Raw genomic sequence first — 24,736 nt, forward strand, 5'->3', positions numbered from 1 at the left:
GAGGGGTGGATGTCGTATACTTGGACTTCAGGAAGGCCTTTGACACGGTATCCCACCCCATACTGGTGAACAAGTTAAGGGGCTGTGACTTGGATGACTGCACAGTCCGGTGGGTGGAGAATTGGCTGGAGGGTCGCACCCAGAGAGTCGTGGTGGATGGGTCGGTTTCGACCTGGAGGGGTGTGGGCAGTGGGGTCCCGCAGGGCTCGGTGCTTGGACCGATACTCTTTAATGTCTTCATCAGCGACTTGGACGAGGGGGTGAAATGTACTCTGTCCAAGTTTGCAGATGACACTAAGCTATGGGGCGAAGTGGACACGCCGGAGGGCAGGGAGCAGCTGCAAGCAGACCTGGACAGGTTAGACAAGTGGGCAGAAAACAACAGAATGCAGTTCAACAAGGAGAAATGCAAAGTGCTACATCTAGGGAGGAAAAATGTCCAGCACACCTACAGCCTAGGAAATGACCTGCTGGGTGGCACGGAAGTGGAAAGGGATCTTGGAGTCCTAGTAGACTCCAAGATGAACATGAGTCGGCAGTGTGACGAAACCATCAGAAAAGCCAATAGCACTTTATCGTGCATCAGCAGATGCATGACAAATAGGTCCAAGGAGGTGATACTTCCCCTCTATCGGGCGCTGGTCAGACCGCAGCTGGAGTACTGCGTGCAATTCTGGGCGCCGCACTTCAAGAAAGATGCGGATAACCTGGAGAGGGTCCAGAGAAGGGCCACTCGTATGGTTAAGGGCCTGCAGGCCAAGCCCTACGAGGAGAGATTAGAGAAACTGGACCTTTTCAGCCTCCGCAAGAGAAGGTTGAGAGGCGACCTGGTGGCTGCCTATAAGTTCGTCAGGGGGGCACAGAAGGGAATTGGTGAGTATTTATTCACCAAGGCGCCTCCGGGGGTTACAAGAAATAATGGCCACAAGCTAGAGGAGAGCAGATTTAGATTGGATATTAGGAGGAACTTCTTCACAGTTCGAGTGGCCAAGGTCTGGAACGGGCTCCCAAGGGAGGTGGTGCTCTCCCCTACCCTGGGGGTCTTCAAGCGAAGGCTGGATGTGTATCTAGCTGGGGTAATGTAGGCCCAGCACTCTTTCCTGCTTATGCAGGGGGTCGGACTCGATGATCTATTGAGGTCCCTTCCGACCCTAGCATCTATGAATCTATGAATCTATGAACCCTGAGGAGGAGACGCCGCGTCAGGGAGGGGGGCGCTCGCTCCTGATGGGCACGGAGGGGCCTGTCTGCCAGAGCCTGGGCTCGTGCCCCGGGAAGGCTGCCGGGCGGTGCTGGACTCCTCCCAGGGACGCGGCACCCAGAGCTGCGTGCCGGAGGAGACGAGGCCGCCCCGTCATCGCCGACCGGTGCTGAACCCGACTGAGCCCAGCTTCCAAACTCAAAACATTTTGACAATTTCTAAATGTTTCAAGTGCCCTGGTTTTCCTTCAGAGCTGCTCTCCAGGGACCTAGCAGACCTCCTGAGGCCAAAAAGAAAGGCCTACAAAGGCTGGAGGACGGGATTCACCTCCAAGGAGGATTACTCCGCGCTGGTCCGGTCCGGCAGGGAGCAAACCAGGAAAGCCAAGGCTGCGACTGAACTCCAACTGGCTTCGAGTAGCAAGGACAATACAAAGTCCTTTTTCAGATACGTGGGGAGCCGGAGGAAGAAAAAGAGCAACACTGGACCCCTGCTGAACCAGATGGGACAACTGACGCCCAGGAAAAAGCCAACCTATTAAACGGGTAGTCTGCGTCGTTCTTTCATCAGTCCCATGGGACGCCCATGCCCGCTACAGGACAGGGAGGTCCGGGTGAGGGAGATCGCCTGCCCGCCATCAATGCTGCCCTCGTGAAGGAACACCCTGAGAGGCTGGAGACCTTCAAGTCAGCCGGCCCTGGCAATCTGCACCCCAGGGCGAGCGTCACAGCCCAGCCCCTGGCGCGGGTCTTCGAGAGCTCCCGGCACTCTGGTGCAGTGCCCCAGGACTGGAAGAAGGGCCCTGTGGTGCCTCCCTCACGAAAGGGAGGAGGGTGGATCCGGCCAACTATAGGCCCCTCAGCCTGACTTCTATCCCGGGGAAGATTTTAGAAAAGTTAATCAAAGAGGCCATCCCTAATGGACTGGCTGACGCCAACATCCTGATGGACAGCCAGCACGGGTTTGTTGCGCGTAGGTCTTGCTTGACCAATCTCATTTCCTTCTACGACCAGGTGACCTATCACCTGGACAAGGGAGAAGAGATTGATGTCAGAGGTCAGGAAACAGACCTTACGATGACAGGCTGAGAGCCACGGGACTCTTTAGCCTGGAAAAGCGCAGGCTCAGGGGTGATCTGATGGCCACCTATAAGTTTCTCAGGGGTGACCACCAGGATCTGGGGGAACGTCTGTTCACCAGAGCGCCCCAAGGGATGACGAGGTCGAACGGTCACAAACTCCTGCAAGACCGTTTCAGGCTGGACATAAGGAAGAATTTCTTTCCTGTCCGAGCCCCCGAGGTCTGGAGCAGCCTGCCAGCGGAGGTGGTTCAAGCACCTACATTGAACACCTTCAAGAGCAAATTGGATGCTTATCTTGCTGGGATCCTGTGACTTCCTGCCCCTCGGGCGGGGGGCTGGACTCTGTCACCTTCTGAGGTCCCTTCCAGCCCTAATGTCTATGAAATCTATGAGATCTTGGTGTTGTCTGCAAATTTGACCAGGGTGCTTTTTACCCCCTCGTGCAAGTCACTGATGAAGATGTTGAACAGTGTGGGCCCAAGGACCGAGCCCGGGGGGGCCCCACTGCCCACGTCCCTCCAAGTCGAACATGACCACCGCTCTCTCAGTGCGACCCCTCAGCCAATCTGCAGCCCATCTGACTGCGTAGGCATCAGTGCCACAGGCACCTAGCTTTTTAAGGAGAATGGGGTGGGAGACGGTGTCAAAGGCCTTCCTGAAGTCCAGAAAGACTACGTCCACCACGACACCTGCATCCAGTGATTTTGTGACCTGGTTGCAGAAGGCCACCAGGTTGGTCTGACAGGACCAGCCCCGAATGAAACCGTGCTGGTGCCCCAGAGCATCATCCCCGCTGCTGGCCCATCACAGACGTGCTCCTGGATAATCTTCACAAAGAGCTTCCCCAGGATCAAAGTTAAACTAATGGGCCTATAGTTGCCCGGGTCCTCCCTTTTTTGAAAATGGGGACCACATTGGCCCTCTTCCAGTCATCCCGCACCTGGCCAGAGCACCACGAATAGGAAGGACCCGATGCTGTCCCAGAGCTCTAGGAACTGGTTGTGTAGGGCCTGATCGGCTCCAGAGCTCATTGAAGTCAACCTGAGACTTTATGTGGGTTTTGCATTAGGTCTTAAAGCCACTTTTCTGTCTCAGTGTGATGGAAAAGGGATCAGCTGGTGCCCTCTGCCGGCAGAAGGTGAATTTCACAGAAAAGAACCAGAAGTGCAAGGAGGACGTTCAAGAAACACAAGATTTCTTAGGGTGATCTCTTATTTGTCCAACAGTGTAGCTGGGGTAAACTTTTGAATGCAAAATATTTGTCCAGAAACCGGATGAAGAATGTTTTGCATTTGAAATCCTGTCTAGCTTTATCCCATCTGTCGAGTTGGTCTAATAAAAAGAAATCACCCTAAGAAATCCTGGTGTTTCACAGAACAAAGAAACCTAATTTTCTCTTTCCATGCTCCCCCTCACAGAACTGCAGACAATCCTCTTCCCCATCCTGCACTGGGGAGGAGATAATAGAAGATTGGGGTGGGGGAGGTACTAGATACACTGCAGGGTCAGGCTAGGATTCAGCCACCTAGACAGGTTGGAGGATTGGACCAAAACAACAAGGACAAGTGCAAAGTCTTGCAGTCAGGAGGGAGCAATCCCCTGCACCAGTGCAAGCCGGGATCGACGGGCTGGGCAGCAGCTCTGTAGAAGAGGCCCTGGGGGGACAGGGGACAAGGAGGTGAACAGGAGCCAGCAGTGCGCCCTTGGTGCCAGGAAGGCGATCAGCATCCTGGGCTGCACTGGTACGTGCTGGCAGCAGATCGAGGGCAGTGATTCTTCCCTCTTCACAGCACTGGGGAGGCCTCATCTGGAGTCCTGTGTCCAGTTTTGGCCCCCACTACAGAAAGGATGTGGACAAATCAGAGACTCCAGTGGAGGGCAATGAAGATGGCTCGATGACTGGGGGACAGGACGGGGGAGGAGAGGCGGAGGGACGCCCCTGCAGGGTATGCATGTCCAGTGTGCGAAGGATCAGTGCATGCCAAGAAGCTAGACCCAGTTCAAAACAACAGCTGCCAGGAAATAACAGGCTGTCTAGAGCCAACGAAGGATAGCTTGTACCTACTGGCCAGCATTGCACCACCTGATAGCTGAAGAAAGTAATGAGCTCAAAGGAAAGGTCATGACAGATAGAAGACCCCAGGCATACACTCTGGTCACACACAAGTAACTAAGTGGGTTGAAGCACAGAAGAGTTTTGCCCGGGCTCTACCACGGGTATTTCTCATGCATCTAGGCTTTGTTGGTTGCCACATTTAGCTTCTCTGAGCAGTTCTCAGGCTTTTACTCAGTTCTGCCAACTTTATGAGCCTATGGGCACATGTACAGGAGACATTAATTGTGGAGCTGTCCGATTAGCTCTGCAGCAGTTGTCTCCCCATCTACATGATGCCCCTGTTAGGGTGCATAAAACAAATGAACTCCAGAGTGGGCTAGTATTCGTAAAGACAAGTACTAGCCTGCTCCAGAGTCGGGTTTTTTCATGCGCAGATGCTGTTCAGCTGGCTGGGGCATGGGAGCGCTTTGTTGTAGGGGCTGCCTGCCAGTTAGCCCTGTGCTGAAGCACCCTTGTGCCCCAGCCAGCCCCTCCGCAGCATATGGTGCCCCATCAAAGCAATGCTGGGCTGGCAGACTGACCCCAGGTCCACTCTTACCAGGCTCCATGTGCTGTGCATGAATAGATCCCAGGGCAATATTCTCCAGAGGGTTTTTTGCTCCCAGGCACACATTCAAACAGCACACCTGGGGGCAATACAGTCCTGAGCTTATTCACATGCATTAATTGCATGTGTGGACGTGTCCTAGGACTCCCAGCTTGTGCCCTCCTAAAGCTGCTCCCAGCTCCCAGGCTCCCACATTGCTTCTCCACTCAGCCCAGGAAACTCCTTCCCCCAGCTCTGCCCAGGGGTATGGCTCCTTGCCTCAGGTTTGGGCCTTATACCCTAGCTCTTCCTCCCTTAACAGCTTGTTACCTAATTATCTCACAACTGTTCATTACCTGGAGCTCTCCAACTTTCTCTCTGCTACCTAGCCCTGCTCTTAATGACAGGGTTTAGCCCCTGTAATAGGGCACTGGGACATGCCCACTCCTTTCAAAGCAGCTTGCAGGTGGCAAAGGGGGTTAAGCAGAGACTCACCTGCCCAGCTGCAGGTGGGCTGGAGTTATATAAGCCTGGGTAGAGAAGTGCTGTGAAGTAAGCTGCTTGTAGTTGTAGAGCTCTTGAATACTGAAAGCAAGCAATGCTGCACCATGGGGAGCAAGGGCAGGTACCTGGGGCAGAGAGGGGCTTGCTCATATGGGCATGTGGCTCTGGTTTGGGTTAAGCTTAGAGAAGGCTTGAGTGCCTCCCAAAGGGCTTAGGTGTTTGTTATTAAACTGGATGGGTAGTTTGTCCTTGCAGAGGACGAGCTCAAAGCCCACTTTGAGATGTGGTAGTCCAAGAGGGGCTGAGAGTGGGGCCTAGCAGTGAGCGCAGGAGCCCAGAGCGTGGGGGGATGAGAAGATCTGTGAGCCCAGACCCCAGGTAGGGGCTGGGAGGGGGGTATGGAGACCCAGGAACTCAGAGCAGGGCTGAGAGTGTGGGACCAAAAAAGGCCCAAAACCAGAGAGGGAGGGAGGATTGGACTGAGAGGCTCAGTCTGCAGCGGGGGACTTGGCAGAGCTAGGACTTCCAGAGGCCCTGTCCTTTACAGGGACAATTTTGGGTGCACAATACTATATATTGCAATTCTCTTCCAGCTCCTGTGCGGTTGTGCGAAGCTTTCCCTGCTGGACCTGGGGAGCTGGTGGGACAGTGGAGTCGGCGAAGGGAGTGAGACGGTTTTCCCCCTTCCTCTGTCCTTGTCCTTCTACAGCTGTGTTCACAGTTTTATATTTCTCTTGGGGAGCTTTGGTGGTGAACCTTTCCACCCGCATATTAGTAAATTATGCTAGAATATAACTTGCCACGCACGCACATACATGCAGGTGTGTGTACCCTCCCTCCTATTCAAGTTAAAAATCAACACGTGCATTTGCAGCACGTCCCCCCAGTCATGTTAAAAGTCAGTAATGTTGCATCTATTCCAAGCTGAATACCTCATATTACCAATGCTAGGCCTCTTTATTCTGGCATCTGAGCTCGGAGAGACTGTCGGTGCCAAATGATGCTGTTGGCACAGAAACGTACAGTCTGCTGCAGCCTCCGTTGTAGACGCTCCATGTCAGGCCTGGGACTCTGAGTGATGAACATGTAGCCACATCTAGCATTATCCAGGCATTGAACTAGCCCCTCTCATTAACTTTTATTAGCCAAAATCCTGAGGCTTATCTTCCATCCCAGTCTCCAGCATCCTAATATCTTGTTTGCTTGTATGATTGTAGCTGCACAGTGATCAGAAGAGCCCTTACACCGTCTCCTGTGTTGTGCAGCTGGCTTTCCTGGCAAGACAGTTATTTAAAACGCTGAAAGTGGGATGAGAGGTTTGTAAGGGAGGATGTGGGAGCGTGGTGTCTCTCTCGGTGTTTGAACAGCAGCAAAACGGTTTTGGTACCATTGCCCCATTCACAGCGGAGGGGATGGGCTGAGGGGGCCGGAAGACTTCATGGTAATTGGGAGCAGAGCGGGAGGCAGTGTGAGCAGCATGGTGAGGTGTGCAAGAAAGGAAGTGTTGAGGCTGTGACCGAGGGGCTGGAAAGAGTGGGGCTGTGGCAGAAGAAAGAACCGGTCAAACCAGGCGAGAGAGACTGCAGAGATGGGGCAACAGAGGAGCAGCTGGCTAAGGAAGTGGCCAGGGACGATAAAGGAGCAACCGGACAGTCTTCCTCCTTCCCTGTGTCAGCCTGCCTTGGTTTCAATGGAGAACAGGAGCCCTGAGCCAGATCTTCCTCCCAGCTACATCCCTGCAGCAAACGGGTGGGACAGCAGGACGGGGAAAGGAGACCCAGCCCAATTTCTATTACCTACAATAGTAAAAGCAGGGATGCGTGTAAATACGTTCACGTGCTGCTTTCAACCTATTTGACATTCTCAGACTAGCCCCCTTGGACTCTGCACATTACCATGCCCATTTCACAGAAAGGAAAACTGAGGACCCGAGGGGAAGCAGTTCAGTTTGAGCAAGCAGCAGGAGCAGAGACTTGCATTTTGCTCCTCCAACCTGGGCTCAGCCCTGTCTCGACAGCAGCAGTCCTGCAGACACGGCCACATGCATTGATCTGTCTTCATGTAACCAGTGCCCCTGAATGCAGGGCCTCGCCCGTGAGCCGAGCAGAGCACAGGTAGGTCAGCCTGGGGAATTAGCGGGGTGGTGCGAAACGGCACTCTTCCGTTTCGACTTCGGTTTCGAGGTTTGAACGGAGCAGTGTTTTGTTTCGAATTTCATTTAGAGTCAAAACAACTGTTCCATTTTCCAGTCGGGCTGTTTCGACCTTTCGCCCGACTGTCCCGGGGGGCAAGGAGTTCAGCCCAGCTGGGCTGACTTCCCATCCCCAGCCCAATTGTAGGGCTGGGGAGGGGAACCGAGCGATCGGGCTCAGTTCTTGTCCCCAGCCCAATTGCAGCGCTTGGGAGGGGGCGGAGCCCGGGCTCGGTTCGCTTCCCCTGCATTGTGATCGGCCTCCTGCAGCCCAGCCGCGGGAGATGGGGAGAGCCAGGGCTGTGCTCCCGCCTCTCCCTCATCTCCCACCACCTCGCTGCAGGCTTCAAAACTCGAAATGTTTTGAAACTTTCGAAACATTTCAACTAGCCTCATTTTGTTTCAAGGCTGTTTCGAAGCCCTTCGTTTTGATTTGATTTCACTGTTTCGAGCTCAAAATGAGTCGAAACCGTGTCGAATCAAAACAGCCAGGGAAACTTCACACAACCCTAGTAATTAGTACAGCGAGGAGGACGTTCTGTGCAGAAACATTGTTTGTTTGGTGTTTTTTCCTTCTAAATAAAAATGTTTCTTCCTGAGGTTGGGAAAACCATTTAGTTTGAGATTTGTTTAGAACAAACACGCACATGAAATCTTTGCAATTCTGGTTTTGAACGCTTTTCCCATAGGATCATAGGAAAGGAGGGTTGGGAGGGACCTCATGAGGTCTTCTAAGTTTGGCCCCAGTGGTCTTCTGTGTTCGTTTCACTCTTCTTTCCCCCCCCCCCAATTTTCATTAGATTTTTTTTTTCTATTTTTATTTTTATTTGGTTTTTCATTCTGCAAGTGATACCATCCAGTAACATACCAATGTTTTCCATGATTTTGGCAAGTTCTGCTAAAGAAACCCACAGGCCTTTTACTTGAGATATTATCTCTTCCACGCATACAGATTTTTCTTTTCACTGCCCGAAGTACCAAACTTTTCCAGTGCATCTGAAATGCTGGTATTTGGGAAAAGAATGAAACTAGTTTCTGCATGAAGAGTTCTGGTCTTCATTTTACCAATCCTGAGTAGGTGAGCTGTTTTATTTGCTGGCACAAACATCTGAGCAGGGTGCTCTGCACTGCCATGGTGCTGAGCTCGAGCCCCAGCCCGGCTGTCCTGGCCCACCAGCCAACGTGGCCACTGCTAGTGTGGCTGAACACGGTGATACCAAGTAGACGGACAGTGGGATGTGAAGTGGTGGGAAGGGAATGACACCGACTGAATTAAAAGCATCAGCTTGTTCATGTCCAGAGCCAGTCACTGCTGGTGTGCAAGTCACTGCCATGCAGGTATAAATGGCACAAGCAAGTGCATAAGTGAAATTAGAGACGGCTGCAATGAAGTACACGCATCCAGTGTCTGGTGAAAAGAACATTCACCTTTATTGGAAGCGGGCATAGTCCACAGACAAATGCAAGTTAGCTTAACTCACACCTAAATGGCAGTGAAAGAATGGTTTGCATTACTCCAACTCCATGAATTTGCCCTGATTACAGCCACTGGCCAACAGTCATTGCTATTTCTATTACCGAAATGGCCAAATAGTTCATCATGATGGTAAAGCTCTGGTTTATTATCCCTTTTTAAAAAAAATATTGTCATATAAAACAGTATACAAATAAACATTGACAGCTAACTCAGTTACATTAAGATAATGCTATTGGTTAATATATAACTACAAGCACCATTTTTTAAACAAGTATATCTATATCCTACATCTACTATCAGTGACTTATTGTAAAGATCATTATACAACAGATAGTTACATACTATAAAACAGGGGCAGGCAATTATTTTGGGCAGAGGGCCGCTTCCTGAGTTTCAGCAAGCCATTGAGGGCCACATGACAGGGAGCCCAGGGCAGATTAATATTAATTTTCTAAATTTTTAGGGGCCCCGCGGGCCGGATAGAATGGCCTGGTGGGCCACATCCAGCCCCTGGGCCGCGTTTTGCCCACCCCGCTATAAAATCAGGATCAAAACAAAAATCATTTGGTTGTAACATATATTGTCCACATAACTGACCTTAACGTTGCTTCCTAGGGTATAAGTCAGAAACACCTTTTGTTTGAGTGTGGCTGGTGGGGCTGACACTTCTACCTCAATGTGCAGTGTACTGGGATTGCATGGAAGTTTGGAAGTTGGTTATAAGGGCGAACCCTTTCCTCTGGACTACAAAGCAGCTTCCGCAATTCAACTGGAACCTGCCCGCTTACATCCCACCTATGTCCTGCATGATAATCCCCTTAATTCCATCTAAATACCACATTTGAGCTTAAATACGCATGAGGGCTGTAGATGCATTGCCTTGCATAGTTAGAAGAGCCTTCGCCAAATCATTCTCAATTTTTTCATGAACTCTTAATAGGTGAAACACTTAACTTAGCCAAAATTTCGAAATTTTCTTTGCTAGGCTGATCTAATGAATAAAAGAGTTTGCCCAGAATAGAATTGCAGGGGATGTCAATACTATGATGTCCCGTTTTATTTTCCAACTTGAGGGTGTTAAGTGAACACATCCAGAATACAACACTTTGGAAATTAACCTAAATTATTTCGAAATAATAAACACTGGTTCAGGCCTGAACACACTTAGAGTGATTTTTGGTATCATTCATTTTTATGATTAATTTTAATAACAGCGGTTCTTTTAATTCTGTTATCTTTGTGTCTTTGCTCAAGCTTAAAATCCTAAAACAAATCATAAATGTTCGCATTCGTGACACCAAACAAAAGCAAGCAAGCCATGCAAAATAAAGGAAAGGAAAAAAAAGGACAAGCTAGCCATGCAAATTATGATTAAGAGTCCTTCTGATTCTTCCGACAGGCTCTATTGCTTTCTGGATACTCCTGCAGCGTCAGTGCCTGTTCCTGTAGAATAATAATCAAGCTCCACCCTCCCAATAAAGGCAGTGTAAATATTCACTAGAAACTAAAATAAAATTCGAACTCATAATAAATGGTTTAAATCGGGGAGTGATTGTACAAATGCTTAGGGTGTGTAAGTCCCTGATTTGGGATTTGGTCTATTCTGAAAACAAAGGGAAAAACCTAAAAATGAACAAGAAACTTCAGAGCTTTGAATGCAACAACAACCATTGTAGTTCCTGGTATAGCAAAACACTCTGAAACTCCAGCACCTATAGCAGGAGTAAAATGATGTTTAGTATTCTCCTTAGACGCAGGGGCAGCAGTGGAGATCGTCTTTCTGGACTTCCGGAGGCCTTCGACACTGTCTCTCACCCCGTTCTCATTAAGAAACTGGGGGCTGTGGTGTCGACACCCACACAGTCAGATGTGTCGCCAACTGGCGGGAGGGCCGCACCCAGAGAGCGGTGGTGGACGGGTCATTGTTGCCCTGGAGGGACGTGGGCAGTGGGGTCCCCCAGGGCTCGGTCCTCGGGCCCGCACTGTTCAACATCTTCATCAGTGACTTGGACGAGGGGGTAAAAAGCACCTGCTCAAATTTGCTGATGACACCAAGATGTGGGGGGATGTGGGCACGCTAGAGGGGAGGAATAGGCTGCAATTGGACCTAGACAGGTTACAAGGGGGGCGGATGAGAATAGGATGGGATTCAACACCGGCAAGTGCAAGGTGCTGCACCTGGGGAGGAAGAACTGGCACCATACCTAGAGGCTGGGGAACTCCCTTCTCATCAATGCAGAGGCAGAAAAGGATCTTGGAGTCATCACTGATGCCAAGATGAACGTGGGCCGGCAGTGTGGGGACGCGGTCAGGAAGGCCAACCGCACCTTGTCCTGCATCCACAGATGCATCTCGAGCAGGTCCAGGGAGGTGATCCTCCCCCTCTATGCGGCACTGGTCAGGCCGCAGCTGGAGGACTGCGTCCAGTTCTGGGCGCCGCACTTCAGGAGGGATGTGGACAGCATGGAGAGGGTCCAGAGGAGGCCACTCGCATGATCAGGGGCAGCAGGGCAGGCCCTATGAGGAGAGGCGATGGGACCTGAACCTGTTCAGCCTCCACAAGAGAAGGCTGAGGGGGATCTAGTGGCCTGTTACAAACTAGTCAGGGGGGACCAGCAGGCATTGGGGGAGTCCCTGTTCCCCCGAGCACCGCCAGGAGTGACCAGGAATAACGGTCACAAGCTGGCAGAGGGGAGATTCAGACTAGACATCAGGAGGCGCGACTTCCCGGTCAGGGCGGCTAGGGTCTGGAACCAGCTTCCAAGAGAAGTGGTGCAGGCTCCTACCCTGGGGGTGTTTAAGAGGAGGTTGGATGAACACCTTGCTGGGGTCATTTCACCCCAGTACTCTTTCTGCCATGGCAGGGGGTCGGACTAGATGATCTGCTCAGGTCCCTTCCGACCCTAGAAACTATGAAACTATTAAATTTGGCTAATGTCATGGGGTTTTTTTGCTTATTTCCTTGGCACAAAGGTGCTGGTATAATTTGAAATTTATATTCATGAGAACAATAATATGGTTTTATCCAAACGTCTTAAAAAAATTACAATGTCCCAGCAATAAAAACTTAGAAAAAATTTAAGTAAAAATTCTGAGGGAGAAAGTGTCCCTCTAAAAGAAAAAACTCATTTTTGAAATAATTTGGTTAAATTACAACAAGGGTTTTGGCACCCCTCGATCTCACAGGTAACAAAAAAAAAATTGTAAGGATTCCAATTGCCAAAATAGTGCAAGACCATTAAAAACAATAAAATAAATGTGGGATGATCCTTGTCATTTAATATGTACATAAAAAATACATACCCCAAGAACTGCAATGATGTATGCACTGCCACTGTAATATTTTACTGCAAGGAATTTTGTTGGGCAGGTTTGTGTGCATTTGTTTTTTCTTTTGCAGAAGCTCTAGAGTAAAATTCAATCCAGCAATAAAGGTGACTGATAAACTACGAGGCCTCATTACCGTCAACAGCGTTTTCTTTACTCAAGCCATGGCTTTTATTATAATAATAATCATTTTATCTGTTTTATGTTGTCTTGTTATGTAGTTTTTGTTTGTTTGTTTAGTTTGTTTCAAATTGTCAAAAGTTTAGAGGCATATAAATATCACAAAGAAGTGTTAAAACTATTGGGAATACACCATTTGAAAATTAAACTAGTCTGTGGATGCCAGACCTGGACACTTGCGTTCAGCTTGGACTGGAAGGATGTCCCAGTCCTTGGAATATAAGGTGAACCTGAAACAAACTCACTCCAAAGGCACGTGCCTTTGAATCTAAGTGGACAGGACCATATCTTATTATGAACAAAATTAGTCCTATTGTAGTGCAAATTGATAAGGAAGAAAAGGGTAAGTGGGCACATACTTCCTGATTAAAAATAGTCAATTGAGCATAATAAAATAACATTACTGATTATATTATAATGGGTGTGTGCCCATCTGGCCTCAAACATCTGATCATGTGCCGCTCGGGCCCGGATGTTCGGTGGTGTTCATCCGTCCACCCCGCTGTTACGCCGAGTGGGTGTCTCCCTCCAGTGTAGTCTTTCCCCAATCTCGCCTGCCACGACTTGGGATCTTGTTTTAGTGGCGGGTGTCTGACCACCAGGGTTCTCTCAGCTACGGGACGGCTGTCTGGTGATCTTCTGCGAGGCTCCACCTCCCCTGTACCTCGCCCTTAAACCCAGCCTTGACAGGTCACTGCTGTTCTTCCGGCCAGGTTCCCGACCGTTGAGCCCTTGACTCCCCTTTCGCGTCAGGTGTGTGCCTCCCTGCCTACAGCATGAGCAGTCTGTGCTCACCTACCCAGCCTACAAGACTGCCGCTTTTCCCGAAAGCTACCAACTCATCCAGAGACTTGAATAACATTCAGGCTGCCTGCTCTCACCCTCAACCCCTCCTAAAGTGGGAAACACAAAATCTAAACAAAGAAAAACTACAGATACAATCTGAGACACCACACTGTCCCTGCTTCCAGGCCCTCCTTGGCCTGGCAGCTAACAACCCGCACAAACACTATGGGTCTACATCAGGCTCTGTAGGTGGTTGGTGCATCCTGTAGGCTCCTCCACCATTCCTCTCTCTCGTCGCCCCGCCTTGGGCTTCTTTGGGCCACCAGCAATCCTCCAATGGGTGTCTGTCCTCCTGTCCCCCACCGTAATGACACCACGTCACCAAGGGCCATACTTCGCAGCCTCCCTTGCTGCCCTTGCCTCCCGTCTCCCACCTGGCGTGCCTCTTCGGCTTCCCTGGTGCCCTCGACGGTCCCACCTGGTTTGATGCTGTAGATTGCGTCGGTCTCTCCAGCCCCTCTGCTGTAGCGACTGACGTCGAGGCCTCTCTGTGCCCCTCTATGCTCTTCCCCAGGTTCCCAGTCACAAGGAGCCCTCTCCAGCTCTTGGCTCTTCCCGCGGCAGCCAGCAGACTCTGGCCCGCCGTGTGCTCTGCCACGTTCTTCCCTGCCGGGGGAAACAGCTTCCAGCTCCCTTCGCCCCCGCAGGAGCTGCAGAGCGACACCTCCTGCTGGTGCTCCTGCCTGCCTTGTCCCCCCTTCTTCCTTGCCAGCGGCTCCTTTTATTCCCGCCAGCTGCCTCCTGCGGCTGACCTCATCCGCCGACTGCAACTTTATAAAGACATGGCTAACGAGCCGCACGGGTTCCGCCTCCAGCTCCGCCACAGATCCTGCTACAGTTAAGCAGTCTTCATTTTCTTTTCTTTTACTTTTGCTTTTTTCCAAGGGTTCCTGACCCCGGGGCTCCCCCCTGGCTCTTTGGGGTCTTCCCCTCTCTTCCTCCCCGTGACAGGGTGGAGTTTGAGTCTTCATTCAAGATGCATGCTTATATCTTTATCTCTTTTTGCCTGTGTGGCAGGCCAGTAAGGGGTGCTCCTGCATTGAGCCGCCCACCTCCCTGCGCCTGACCACTTTCCAGGCTCCAAGTGCCTCCCTGGGGGCGCCTCACGTCTGGCTGACCCCCTTCCTGGAGCACACCCGCTAGCCTGGAGCTAGAGCTGCCTCAGGATGGTCCCTTCCAGCTCAGGTTACCTAAAGAGATAGGGTAAGGTAACCAAATTGTCACAGAGCAGAGTTTTTGGGGAGAAACAGAGGTGGCCTTCTGCCACAGTCTGCACCTTAAGAAATGCCTTTATTTCCTTGTCCTGATTAACACCAGCAATTACAGCAAGAGCCTTAATAGCTGACACTGAGTTTTCACAAACACCTTTTTTTTCTTGCCTTAACAAGCTGTTAACACTTTCCCTTCTAGGATTTCCATATTATTCCTAGTAGCAAAAGCGTTTCTTACCTTTCCTTTCCCACTCCCTGTTACCAATGAGAGTGCCCACACTTACACTTTCAACAGCACCTCTCTACCTTGCACACAAAACAAACCACACTGCTCACACCCTCTGTGTTACACCAATGCGTTAACAATCTTTGTAAAGCTGCTCTCTCATTGGGCTCCTTAGGCTCTATTTCTGTACATTTGCACAGTTTTTAGCACAGGGGTTAATATTCTCTGCTACTGACTTCTTATTGGACCAGCAATAAACTTTATTGCGCTTAACCTAAACAAACCACAGCATAACCTCAGACACACTGAAATCAGGTTACAACTTTTTCTTAGAACAGGTTTTCCTTAAGCTTTTTTCTTACTCTTTCCTCCTGCCCTTTCTTGCATCCAAATGGTTAATCCTTTCCCTGCCTCTCTTCCTAAACACTTTCCACATTTTCCTCTGTATAACAAATGCCTTATAGCTTCTACTTTCCTCTTTTATGAAACAGCACTTCTCTTCCACAGCCTGCCATAAAAGCCACACTGCAGCCCCGTGCTGCTTTTGCACAGCATGGGTGGTTGCCTAAGCAGTACTTTTCAAACTGGCTGTTTAGATGAGAGAGAGTGAAGGGGAGGGGGGCATACATCTTTCCTCCGAGGGGATGGTCCTCCCTTCAAAAGGTGTCAGAAAAACTTTTACATGCTATGCACGTGTAAACTCTGCTTAATATTAAAATAGGAGCTCCTCTCTCCTCCTCAGGTGCAAGGAAATAATCACAAGAGGTATTGCACGGCACAGTTGGGGTATTCAAGGACTCTTTGCAGGATTCTTCCACATTTTTCAGTCAGCTTATTGTAACTTATGCTTTCAAGAAAGAGAGAGAGAAAAAAGAAAACAAAGGAAAAGGAAAAGACAGACATCATTACGTCTGTTCACCAGAGCACCCCAAGAGATGACAAGGTCGAATGGTCACAAACTCCTCCAGGACCATTTCAGACTGGACATCAGGAAGAACTTCTGTACTGTCCGAGCCCCCGAGGTCTGGAATAGCCTACTGCTGGAGGTGGTTCAAGCACCTACTTTGAATGCCTTCAAGAGACATTTGGATGTTTATCTTGCTGAGATCCTATGACCCCTGCTGACTTCCTGCCCCTGGGGCAGGGGGCTAGACTCGATGATCCTCCGGGGTCCCTTCCAGTCCTAGTGTCTATGGAATTTATGAAAATTAATCTGAAAAGACACTGATCAAAATGGCAGATAAATGTGAAAACTGATAAAGAAGTATTGGAAAGCAGGGCTGGAAGGGACCTCAACAGGTCATGTAGTCCAGCCTCCTGCTCAAGGCAGGATCATCCCTGCTTCATCCACTCTTTCCCCCCTCCATCCACAGAGCCTGTCACCTTATCACAGGATAAAAATCAAGTTGGTCGGGTTTTACTTACTCTTGGTGAATCCTCATTGACTATTCCTGATCATCTGTTCCTCCAGGGGCTTCGAAAGAGAGTCCTTGATGCCCTGCTCCGTGATCTTTCCAGGTATCAAGGTCAGTCTGACTGCACTGCAATTTCCTAGCTCAAGGGTGTTGAACTCATCTGGCCACATGGGCTGGGTGACAGGTTTGGGTCCCAGTGATGCCCCTTGGTGGCCACACAATTCCTGCCCTGGCTCAAACCCCAGGTGCCCCCACCTCCTTTAGTCGCCTGCCATGCCTTTTATGTTGTTATTTGGTTAGGAGGAGGCTGTTTGAGGGACTTAGAGTGAACCTGCAATTATTTCATGCATTGGACTTTGGCCTTCCTGACCTCCACCCTTTTTCTCTAGCTGAGCCCTCTAGCTCCAGTCCACTGACCAGATCAAGCTTTGGGGTTCCCAGCTGCTTATCTAGCCTTCTGGGGCTTTTTGTCTCTGCCCTCTCATGGGCTGTGGAGCCTCCCTTGGCTCTTTCTGCCATTCTCTGGGCCCCTGGCCATGCCTCTGTCTTGCTCTAGGCACTAGGCCCTCTGGCCCCAAGCTCTGCCATTCTCAGGCTCCATGGGATTGCCTCTGGGTGCTATGGGATCGCTCCTCTGGGTGTGCTTGGTGCACCTCCCGACTAGACACTATGGGATTCCCCTCTGGGCATGCTCAAAACGGGACCTCTAAGCTTCCAAAGGCAATTTGCCTCCTGGCTGCTGCTCTCACTCTTGCGCGCTGGCAAATCCCCCAAAATGCCAAGTGCCCGGTTTGCGATCCTCATGGTTGGGCCTGTGATTGCACACTGCACATTTGTATTTCAACCCGCTCTTTCCCTACGCTCCCAGGAGAGATTCACCGGGGACAGAGCTAGAAAAACCAAAACGTCTACAGGGCCTGATCCTGTCGTGTAAGTGATATCAGGCTCAGGCCCTGGCAATATAATTGTCGGTAACATTTACCCCCCAAAACGCAATCCTTTACTGCAGGTTGGGAGAGGACGCAGTGATAGCTTGAAAAAACATATCACTTACTCTCATTTTCTAGGTCTCTTGGAGCCGGCTCCTCGCACCCTTCCTGCCCGCTGGCTTGGGGCCTCGGCTCCCGAGCGCGGCACCGCTCCAGGAAGGACGGCACAGGGATACAGCCGCACCCTTGTCCCTCCTCCTCCTCTGCCCTGTCAACGAGGTCAAAAGCTGCTGAATTCGCAATTACTACTTCTAGGGGTGGAAGGAGCCAACATGCTGAGGTGCTAAGCACATCTCTTCCTTTCAAAAAAAATCAAACAGAAAAAAATGCGAGAGACACAAAGAGAAAAAGAGTTCAACACGCACTGTGCCGTTTCTTGGTACGCCTAAAGCTTGTCCCGATGAGCATGCACATGCAGTTTGTGGCACTTCCAACCCACTGCAGGCCCCACACACCACCCATGGTGCACACGCACCCATTTGCCATGCTGCAGATTTACAGCGCGGTGCCAACATTTACTTTACATTCAAAAGCGTACCGTAATGGAGACACGGGCCATGGGCACACTGTCACAGAGCCATACGTCTCAACAGCAAGCAGGGGAAGCAGTAAGGCAAGAAGAAAAGCGTGACGATATTCAACAGCAAGTTTTAGGAGACTTTGTATCAAGCAGTTTAGAAAATGGACATTGACATCCAAAAGGAGCCCAGAGCCTGAAGTCCAGCCTGAAAAGGGGGACCCAGGATGTTATGTGAGGAGCAAACTGCTCATCGATTCACGGCCTGCCAGGGCTGGAAGGGACCGTGTCCATCCTCGGCTCCAGCCCCTGCACCGGGCAGGAAAAGACACCGGGCTCAAGTGACCGCGGCGAGGTGACCGTTCCGTCTCCTCTGGAAGATTTCCAGGGTAGGGGAGTTTATGCCGGTCCGGACACCCAACTGGACGCATCCAAATAAATGCGTACAAGAGGTTAAAGCACGAAGCTCGTCAGAGAAAGAGTGCATTTCCTAACCACACGCGGTGAAGATCTGCTGACCACGGCACTCCTCAGTGAACACCTGAATCTACCAACTTAGGCAAGACGCACAGAGTCTAGAGAATGAGAATTGGCACCTCTAGATGATTTACCTTTCTCCAGCTCCAAAGCAGCCCATGTCCTCGTACCGGGACAGCAGACTAGCCAGTCTCCTGTAGCTGTAGGGAAGAAAACAAAGAGCAAGTTTCATGCACAACCAGCAATTCCCAGTTACTTTATGTTCATATTGTGTCTGCGGACTCAGGAAGTCCTCATTTGACTTTCTATCACTGCCCAGATGAGGAGGGACGGGGGCACCGGCAGTGCCAGGGGGCTGCGGGTCGGGAGGGAGGGGCACCATCATGGCCTGGGGGGCAGGGTCCTGCAGTTTGGGGTGAGGGGCTCTGGCAGGGCTGGGGCAGGGGGCTGGGAGTGAGGGGCAGCAGCAGGGCTGGTGGGGGCTGTGGCTTGGCAGTGGGGGGCAACACAAGGGGCAGCACCAGGGCACTGGCATCTCACTGCCCCCCATCATATTTCCCCGGCCCCCCCCTCCGCCACCCGACACGTGTCCTCCCACCCACAAGTCCTCCAGCCCTAGCACTCCCCAAGGGTGGGTGCAAACACCCCCTGGTTTGCCCGCTAGGCAGCATGCTCAGCCGGGTGCCCACACTTACCCTGCGGGCAGGACCGCGGCAAGGACGCAGCTGTGACCTGACCCCAGCCAGCGACCGCTTGGGAGCAGTTCAACTGCACGAGCCGCACGGCGACGAGCCAGTTCTAGAAGGGGCCGTCGTGATGCGCGGCCACACTCTGCGCTCTCCCCACGCGCCTCTCCGCCGCGCCCCGCCACACGCTGCATCGGCCACCGGGCGGGAGACCAGGCCTTGGCCTGCAGGGACTGCCACCAGGACCGCGCCCTGCAAGGCTCTCCTCCAGGACCCCGGGGCCGCACACGAGGAAAGGGACTCCCGCGACAGCTCCCAACTCGCACCGCTTCTTGTCTGTGCGCAGAGCGTACGGCCCAGCTCCCTCTCACACCTGCTCCCTGCGCTGGCTGTAACCTCTGTTTCTGGGGTCCGGGGGCTCCCGCTGGCTCCTCAGCGCGGAGCTGGGAGAAATACCCTGGATTACGTGCCGCCTACATCGGGCCTTTTCACCGTCTGCATCTTCCCTGTCTCTCCGCGTTTTACCACCTTCGTGGGCTGCTTCCCCCAGTTCCCCTTCAACTGCTTCCCCTTTCTGGAGGGCAAACTGTTTAAACCGATCCGTGTCCTCCATCTCCCTCTGCTGCCTTTGGTGAAACAGCCCTTTCACCAGGGCGCTGGCTGAAGAGGCTCTTTCCATGGACATCGCGTGGGCCCTGTGCCTGGAGGCCGTGCTCCTTCTCTACCCTCCTGAGTATACCCTTCCTGCCTCATTCTTTAACCATAATGGCGGTATCTCTTTCATTGGAGATGAAAGCACTGGAAGATGGATGTATCTTGGTTGAATGAATAAAATCCCCTCTGTCACATAAGAGTGAAACACATGATCTATTTTTCATACAGGCTCCATGGCCTTGTTGGGAATAGGGGAGTGAAGCAGAAGAATAAAAGTAGTTTTTTCAGCTTGGTGAGATCTCAAACATTGAAAAAAAAATACCTGTAGTTTCATAGTTCATAGTTTCTAGGGTCGGAAGGGACCTGAGCAGATCATCTAGTCCGACCCCCTGCCATGGCAGTAAAGCAGTACCGATGTGCTAAACACCTTGGAGACTGGCAGAGTCTGTTCTCCTGAGAACATGTGAAGTCGCCGAGGTCCGAAGGCTCCCCAAATGGTATACTTTAAGCACTAAGCGTAATGTAGCGCTCGTTTTAGGGCTAAAATTTGGCATCGTGTATATCTGCCAGGGTTTTTTTGCATTTTTTTAAGTGCCAGGTACAATGAAATGTGTGGCAAAAATGCCTCCATCAGGCAGATTTCAATGTCACGTGCAGTGCAGACCTGCAGCTCCCACAGACGGACGGGATATTGCCTACTGAAACATCCAAGCAAACATGAACACGCGTGTGCTTTCCCTACTTGTCTGGAAGCAGAGTTTTTAATGAAATGTTTAACTTGCACATTTAGAGATAGTACTAGCACATTGCTCGTCAGGAATGACGGGCTCTGGGTGCAGATCCACGCGTCATCATCCCCCCCCGGATTAATGTGTCCTGGGCTACAGCGGGGTGACGGGCATCCTTCCCCTCCTGGTGCTGGTAGGGGAGGCTGGGGCACCCTGCCAGATTGGCGGTGGAGGGTACATGCCCCACTCTTCTCCCTGCTACCTGCATGTGCAGGCACACACGTGCTCGCACGCACACACACACCTTGCACTTGTCTGCATTGAACTCCATCCTATTCTCATCTGCCCGCCTCTATAACCTGGCTAGATCTAGCTGGATTCGGTCCCGCCCCTCCAGCATGCCCACTTCTCCCCACATCTGTGTGTCATCACTGCGTTTGGACAGCGTGCCTTCCACACCCACAGCCAGATCGCTGATACAGACGTTGAATAGCACAGGCCCCAGGACCGAGCCCTGGGGGACTCCACTGCCCACATCCTCCAGCTCGAAAACGACCCATCCAGCACAACCACCCTCTGGGTGCAGCCATCGAGCCAATCTGCCACCCACCCAACTGCGTAGGCATCAATGCCGCAGTCATTTCGGTTTTTGAAGAGAATGTGGTGGGAAACCATGTCAAAGGCCTTCTCAAAGTCCAGGAAGACGACATCCACCCCAACACCCTCATCCGGGGACTTTGTGACCTGATCAGAACAGGAAGCCAGGTTAGTCAGGCAGGACCTGCCCTCAATGATCCCATCTCGGTTGCCCTGATGTTTAGGTGTTGGCTACAAAGGACCAACTCACGGGATCATCATCAATTCTAGTTTATTGGATGGGATGGGAAGTTACCAAATAAAATCATAAATGCAAACTTTGAGTTATGGGTGGTACTCCTCACCTTAACACGCACGCGTGCACGCACACACACACACACGCTCATTCAAACCCATGTAGCATCGTGTACAGTGGCTGCTGCAGCGACTGCCAGAGCGCTGCCGTCAGTATATCTACCTAGCCAAGGCACTGAAGCCTGCTGTCCATGGTCAGCTTCCTCCAAGGCCATGTCTTCTCCGGAAGGGGGTCGCCTGCTTGTCCTTCTGTCTCGGTAGGTCGGGTGCTAGATGGCAGGGTCACTCTCCATGGCCTTTTATCTGGCCTTGCAGACTTTGCTGACTCCCCAGTTTTCAAGCTTGCCCCATCCAGGGGTTGTTGACCCTTGCGGGACGTCCCCTGTGCTGGCTACTGGATGGCGGCTGTCAGCCCCAGGGGTCACATCCGTGGGTATGTGCAGTTTCCGGAGTCCATTGATGAATTTTGATTAATTTAATGTTGTTGTGAACAGGGCTTTGGGAGCAGTCGATCTGGCAGTGTTCAGCCCCAAAAGTTGGTCTCGGCTCTGATGAATTCACCGCTGCACCTCTGTCACTTCAGCAATGAAGGTTCGGGGAGTTCTGGCTGCTGCATTGGCTCCTATTGGTTTCTTTCCTGGTGATCTGCCATTTCTAGGTGTCACTTGTGGCTGTTAACTTGTTTGTGTAGCTCGCTACTGAGTTACACCTTCGGTTACTGATCCACTCGCTCATTCAGGGCCGGCCTGATACAGGGAGGCCGTTCCTGCCCTTGCCACCCTAGTTACAGGGTATAACCTACTTCTAAAATGAGAATGCATTCAGTTACAACAGAAAGAGTATAAAATATCCAATGCAAGAGTATAAAATACAAGAGCTGGGAATGTCACGGCACACAAATTGATTTCACCGATCAGAATACAATAAGGGGAAATAGAAAATGCACACATACAAAATATAAAATACCATATTATACCTAGAAGAGCACCTCTGTCATTTCATAAGACAATGCCTCATACCAGAAAAAATACCCGGATAATTCTATATCGTCTGGTGAGAAAGGAGAAGAAGAATGGAGGAAGGAAGAAAAGATAGAAGAGATGAGACACACCCAAAGAAGGGAAAGCAATGCAGGCAAGAGGCCTTTGCTCGCTATGTCCAGAGCAGACTATACGGTGGAAGGGGGACTCCTTGGTCAGTGGGGGGCAGGCAAGAAAAGGGACTTCCTGCCACATAGATGTTTCTGATTGAGTTGGTCTATACAGCAGACAGCACAAAAAAGGTCAGAACGAAAAAAACAAGTGCCAATATCCCCAGCGTTTAAAGGAACCCCCGAAAGCAGTTGAACAAGAAGAGAAGCTGCGCTGGAGCGAGTGGAGGCATTCCCTGCTGCCAACAGACCTCTGGAAAAAATTGAAATACCTTATTTTGGGGTTAGCAACAAGCCCGTACCAAACACCAGCTGCTTCCCACCTGCAAACAAACCTCAACAGAATTATCACCCAGGGGGAATTGCCTTGCACTACGCAATCTGCACTGGCAGAATAGGAGTCAACAGATGCACTGGAGAACTACGTGCCCCCAGTGTTATTTGTGCCTGGGAACTGGAAAGACTATGACGTGCCGGTTTTTCGAACCGAGCCAGTTCAGCTCACGTCTGGAAATGTTTCAAGTAGCACAAGCTGTAGCCAAGGCTGTTTGTTGTAAACTGTGTCTTGCACTGGAGCAAGATCTCAACATTTCCACCTTACAGTGCAATGGGGGGCGGGATGGAGACGTGTGTGGGGCGGGGATTTCTCATTTGAGCAATCCAAGTCCCCCAGCAAATTATTCAATATACTACTAATATTCCCCCACCTATACAAGTAGCATAAAATAATTTATACTATAGGAATATAGCTCTTTACTAAAGAGATTCCTTTTCCTTAATTTATAAGAATAATGCATTTAATAATGAAATTAATATTACTGAATATAAGCTTTAAATATTATTATTAGAAAATGAAGTCTAACACCCATACCAAAATAAATATTATTGTTCCTGCCACCCATGTATACACCACCTGGCAGAAATCAGATTTAGAAACCTTCCCAAATACTCCAAAAAAGCAAAAAATAAATTATAACAGCCCAAACCAAAAAAATTAACAAACAAGAAAGACACACTTCTTAAAAACATCTAAAACGCTTATCTAATATCAAACGTATATTTTATAACCTGCAAATATAACGCTCCACTATTTAGAAAACCAACTAGACCTCAAAACTAAAACTGTAACGATAAAAGTGACTAACCTAACCATCTTTTCTTACTCCAATTTGAACCGTAACACGAAAAACTAAATGCAGCTACCTAACTTTTCGAACACATTCGAAAAAAATACATCTCAAAAAGACACACGAGAAAAGAACTGGAAAGAAGCTGAATGAAGCAAAATAATATTAATTTCAAGCCGAAAAATACTCTAGCACAGTTTACTTATGAAATCAGTCCAAATCTAAGCAAGAACCTCTCATAAGAATTGTATCACCCTTCCATCCCGTCAAATAAGATCTGTAAAACGAAGTTAGAAATAAGCCGAAAACCACCGCAGGAACCGAAAACGAAATGCGAACCCGCGCGCGCCCGGCGCCGGCAGGAAGGCGGGAACACCCCCAGTCCCGCTCGGAACGAGACCCGGATCCCGCCCAGCCCGCCCCGGGCAGGAGTCCCGCCACCGGCCCCGCACTCCCCGGGAGGCCCCGAGCCGCCCGCCCCGGGATCCCAGCCCACGCGTGCCCGCTCCTTCCGCCCGCACCCCGCAGCGCCGCCCGCTCTTCCCCTCAGGAGTCCCCGGCACTGCTTCCTGCCGCGCCCGCGGAACGGCTCCGTGTCTCCCCCTCCCCGACATCTCCCGCGCCTGCACCCGCGCCACCACCTCCGCCCGCCCGCCCCAGCCGCGGCACTAATACACCTCGGGCGGTGCCGGCGCGCAGCAGGCCTCAGGCGGGCGAAGCGCGCTGCTCCCGCGCCGGCTCTGAGGAGAAACCCCCTGACGCCTGCCGGGAGGGAGGGAGGGGGGCCGGCGGCGGGGGGACGACGACACCTGCTCGCTGCGCAGCCGCCGGGACCCAGCACCCCCGAGCCGGGCGGACCCCCGGCCCCGCCCCCGGGGCACAGACCTGGGCACGCACATTCACACGTGCGGAGCGATGGGCGGGGCCGGCGGCGGTGACGGACAGCTCCGCAGCCAACCAGAGCCCGGGCGCGGCACACCCCGCCCCGGGGAGGCTGAGGCGGGCGTGGTGCGGGCCGGCCCGTCTGGCTGCTGGGAGCGGGCTGGAGGAGGTCTGCGGTGTCTCCATCGCGGCCCCCCCCCCGGAGTTGGGCTGAGAGCAGCGGCAGCAGAGCGCCCCCCCCCCCCCCCCGCGCCGGGAGCAGCTCGCACTCCTCGTCCCTGCCGCGGTCCCGCGTGCCGCGTGCGCCCAGCCGGGCCCGGCCTCTGTGCCCCCA

At 51.5% G+C, this 24,736-nt stretch overlaps 1 protein-coding gene and 1 long non-coding RNA gene across 6 annotated transcripts; one reads left to right on the plus strand and one right to left on the minus strand.

The window, feature by feature from the left end:
• The first annotated feature begins 2,449 nt into the window (after positions 1-2,449).
• Positions 2,450-8,218, plus strand: LOC149851904 (uncharacterized). Of its 2 annotated transcripts, none has more exons than XR_016439503.1 (2): positions 2,450-7,542; positions 7,653-8,218. It is a non-coding gene; the product is annotated as an uncharacterized LOC149851904 (long non-coding RNA). The 2 variants fall into 2 exon arrangements; XR_016439504.1 differs by having other exon boundaries at positions 7,678-8,218.
• Positions 8,219-9,026: 808 nt separating this feature from the next.
• On the minus strand, positions 9,027-24,379 carry LOC149851905 (uncharacterized). Of its 4 annotated transcripts, XM_090030244.1 has the most exons (5): positions 24,198-24,379; positions 18,980-23,797; positions 18,419-18,484; positions 17,356-17,498; positions 9,027-11,537 (listed from the first exon to the last, which is right to left on the minus strand). In XM_090030244.1, the coding sequence occupies exons 2-5, from the start codon at positions 19,162-19,164 to the stop codon at positions 11,095-11,097; spliced, it is 837 nt and encodes a 278-aa protein (XP_089886370.1). In that variant the 5' UTR covers positions 19,165-23,797; positions 24,198-24,379; the 3' UTR covers positions 9,027-11,094. The 4 variants fall into 4 exon arrangements, 2 of the variants coding, with proteins under 2 accessions (XP_089886370.1, XP_089886369.1); XM_090030243.1 differs by having other exon boundaries at positions 18,980-24,379; XR_016439502.1 differs by lacking the exon at positions 9,027-11,537 and adding an exon at positions 17,829-17,875 and having other exon boundaries at positions 17,085-17,498; positions 18,980-24,379.
• Between the last annotated feature and the right edge of the window lie 357 nt (positions 24,380-24,736).

This window comes from Crocodylus siamensis, unplaced genomic scaffold (assembly GCF_052110815.1).
Source record: "Crocodylus siamensis isolate JL-2025a unplaced genomic scaffold, ASM5211081v1 HiC_scaffold_45, whole genome shotgun sequence".
Taxonomy (NCBI): domain Eukaryota; kingdom Metazoa; phylum Chordata; order Crocodylia; family Crocodylidae; genus Crocodylus; species Crocodylus siamensis.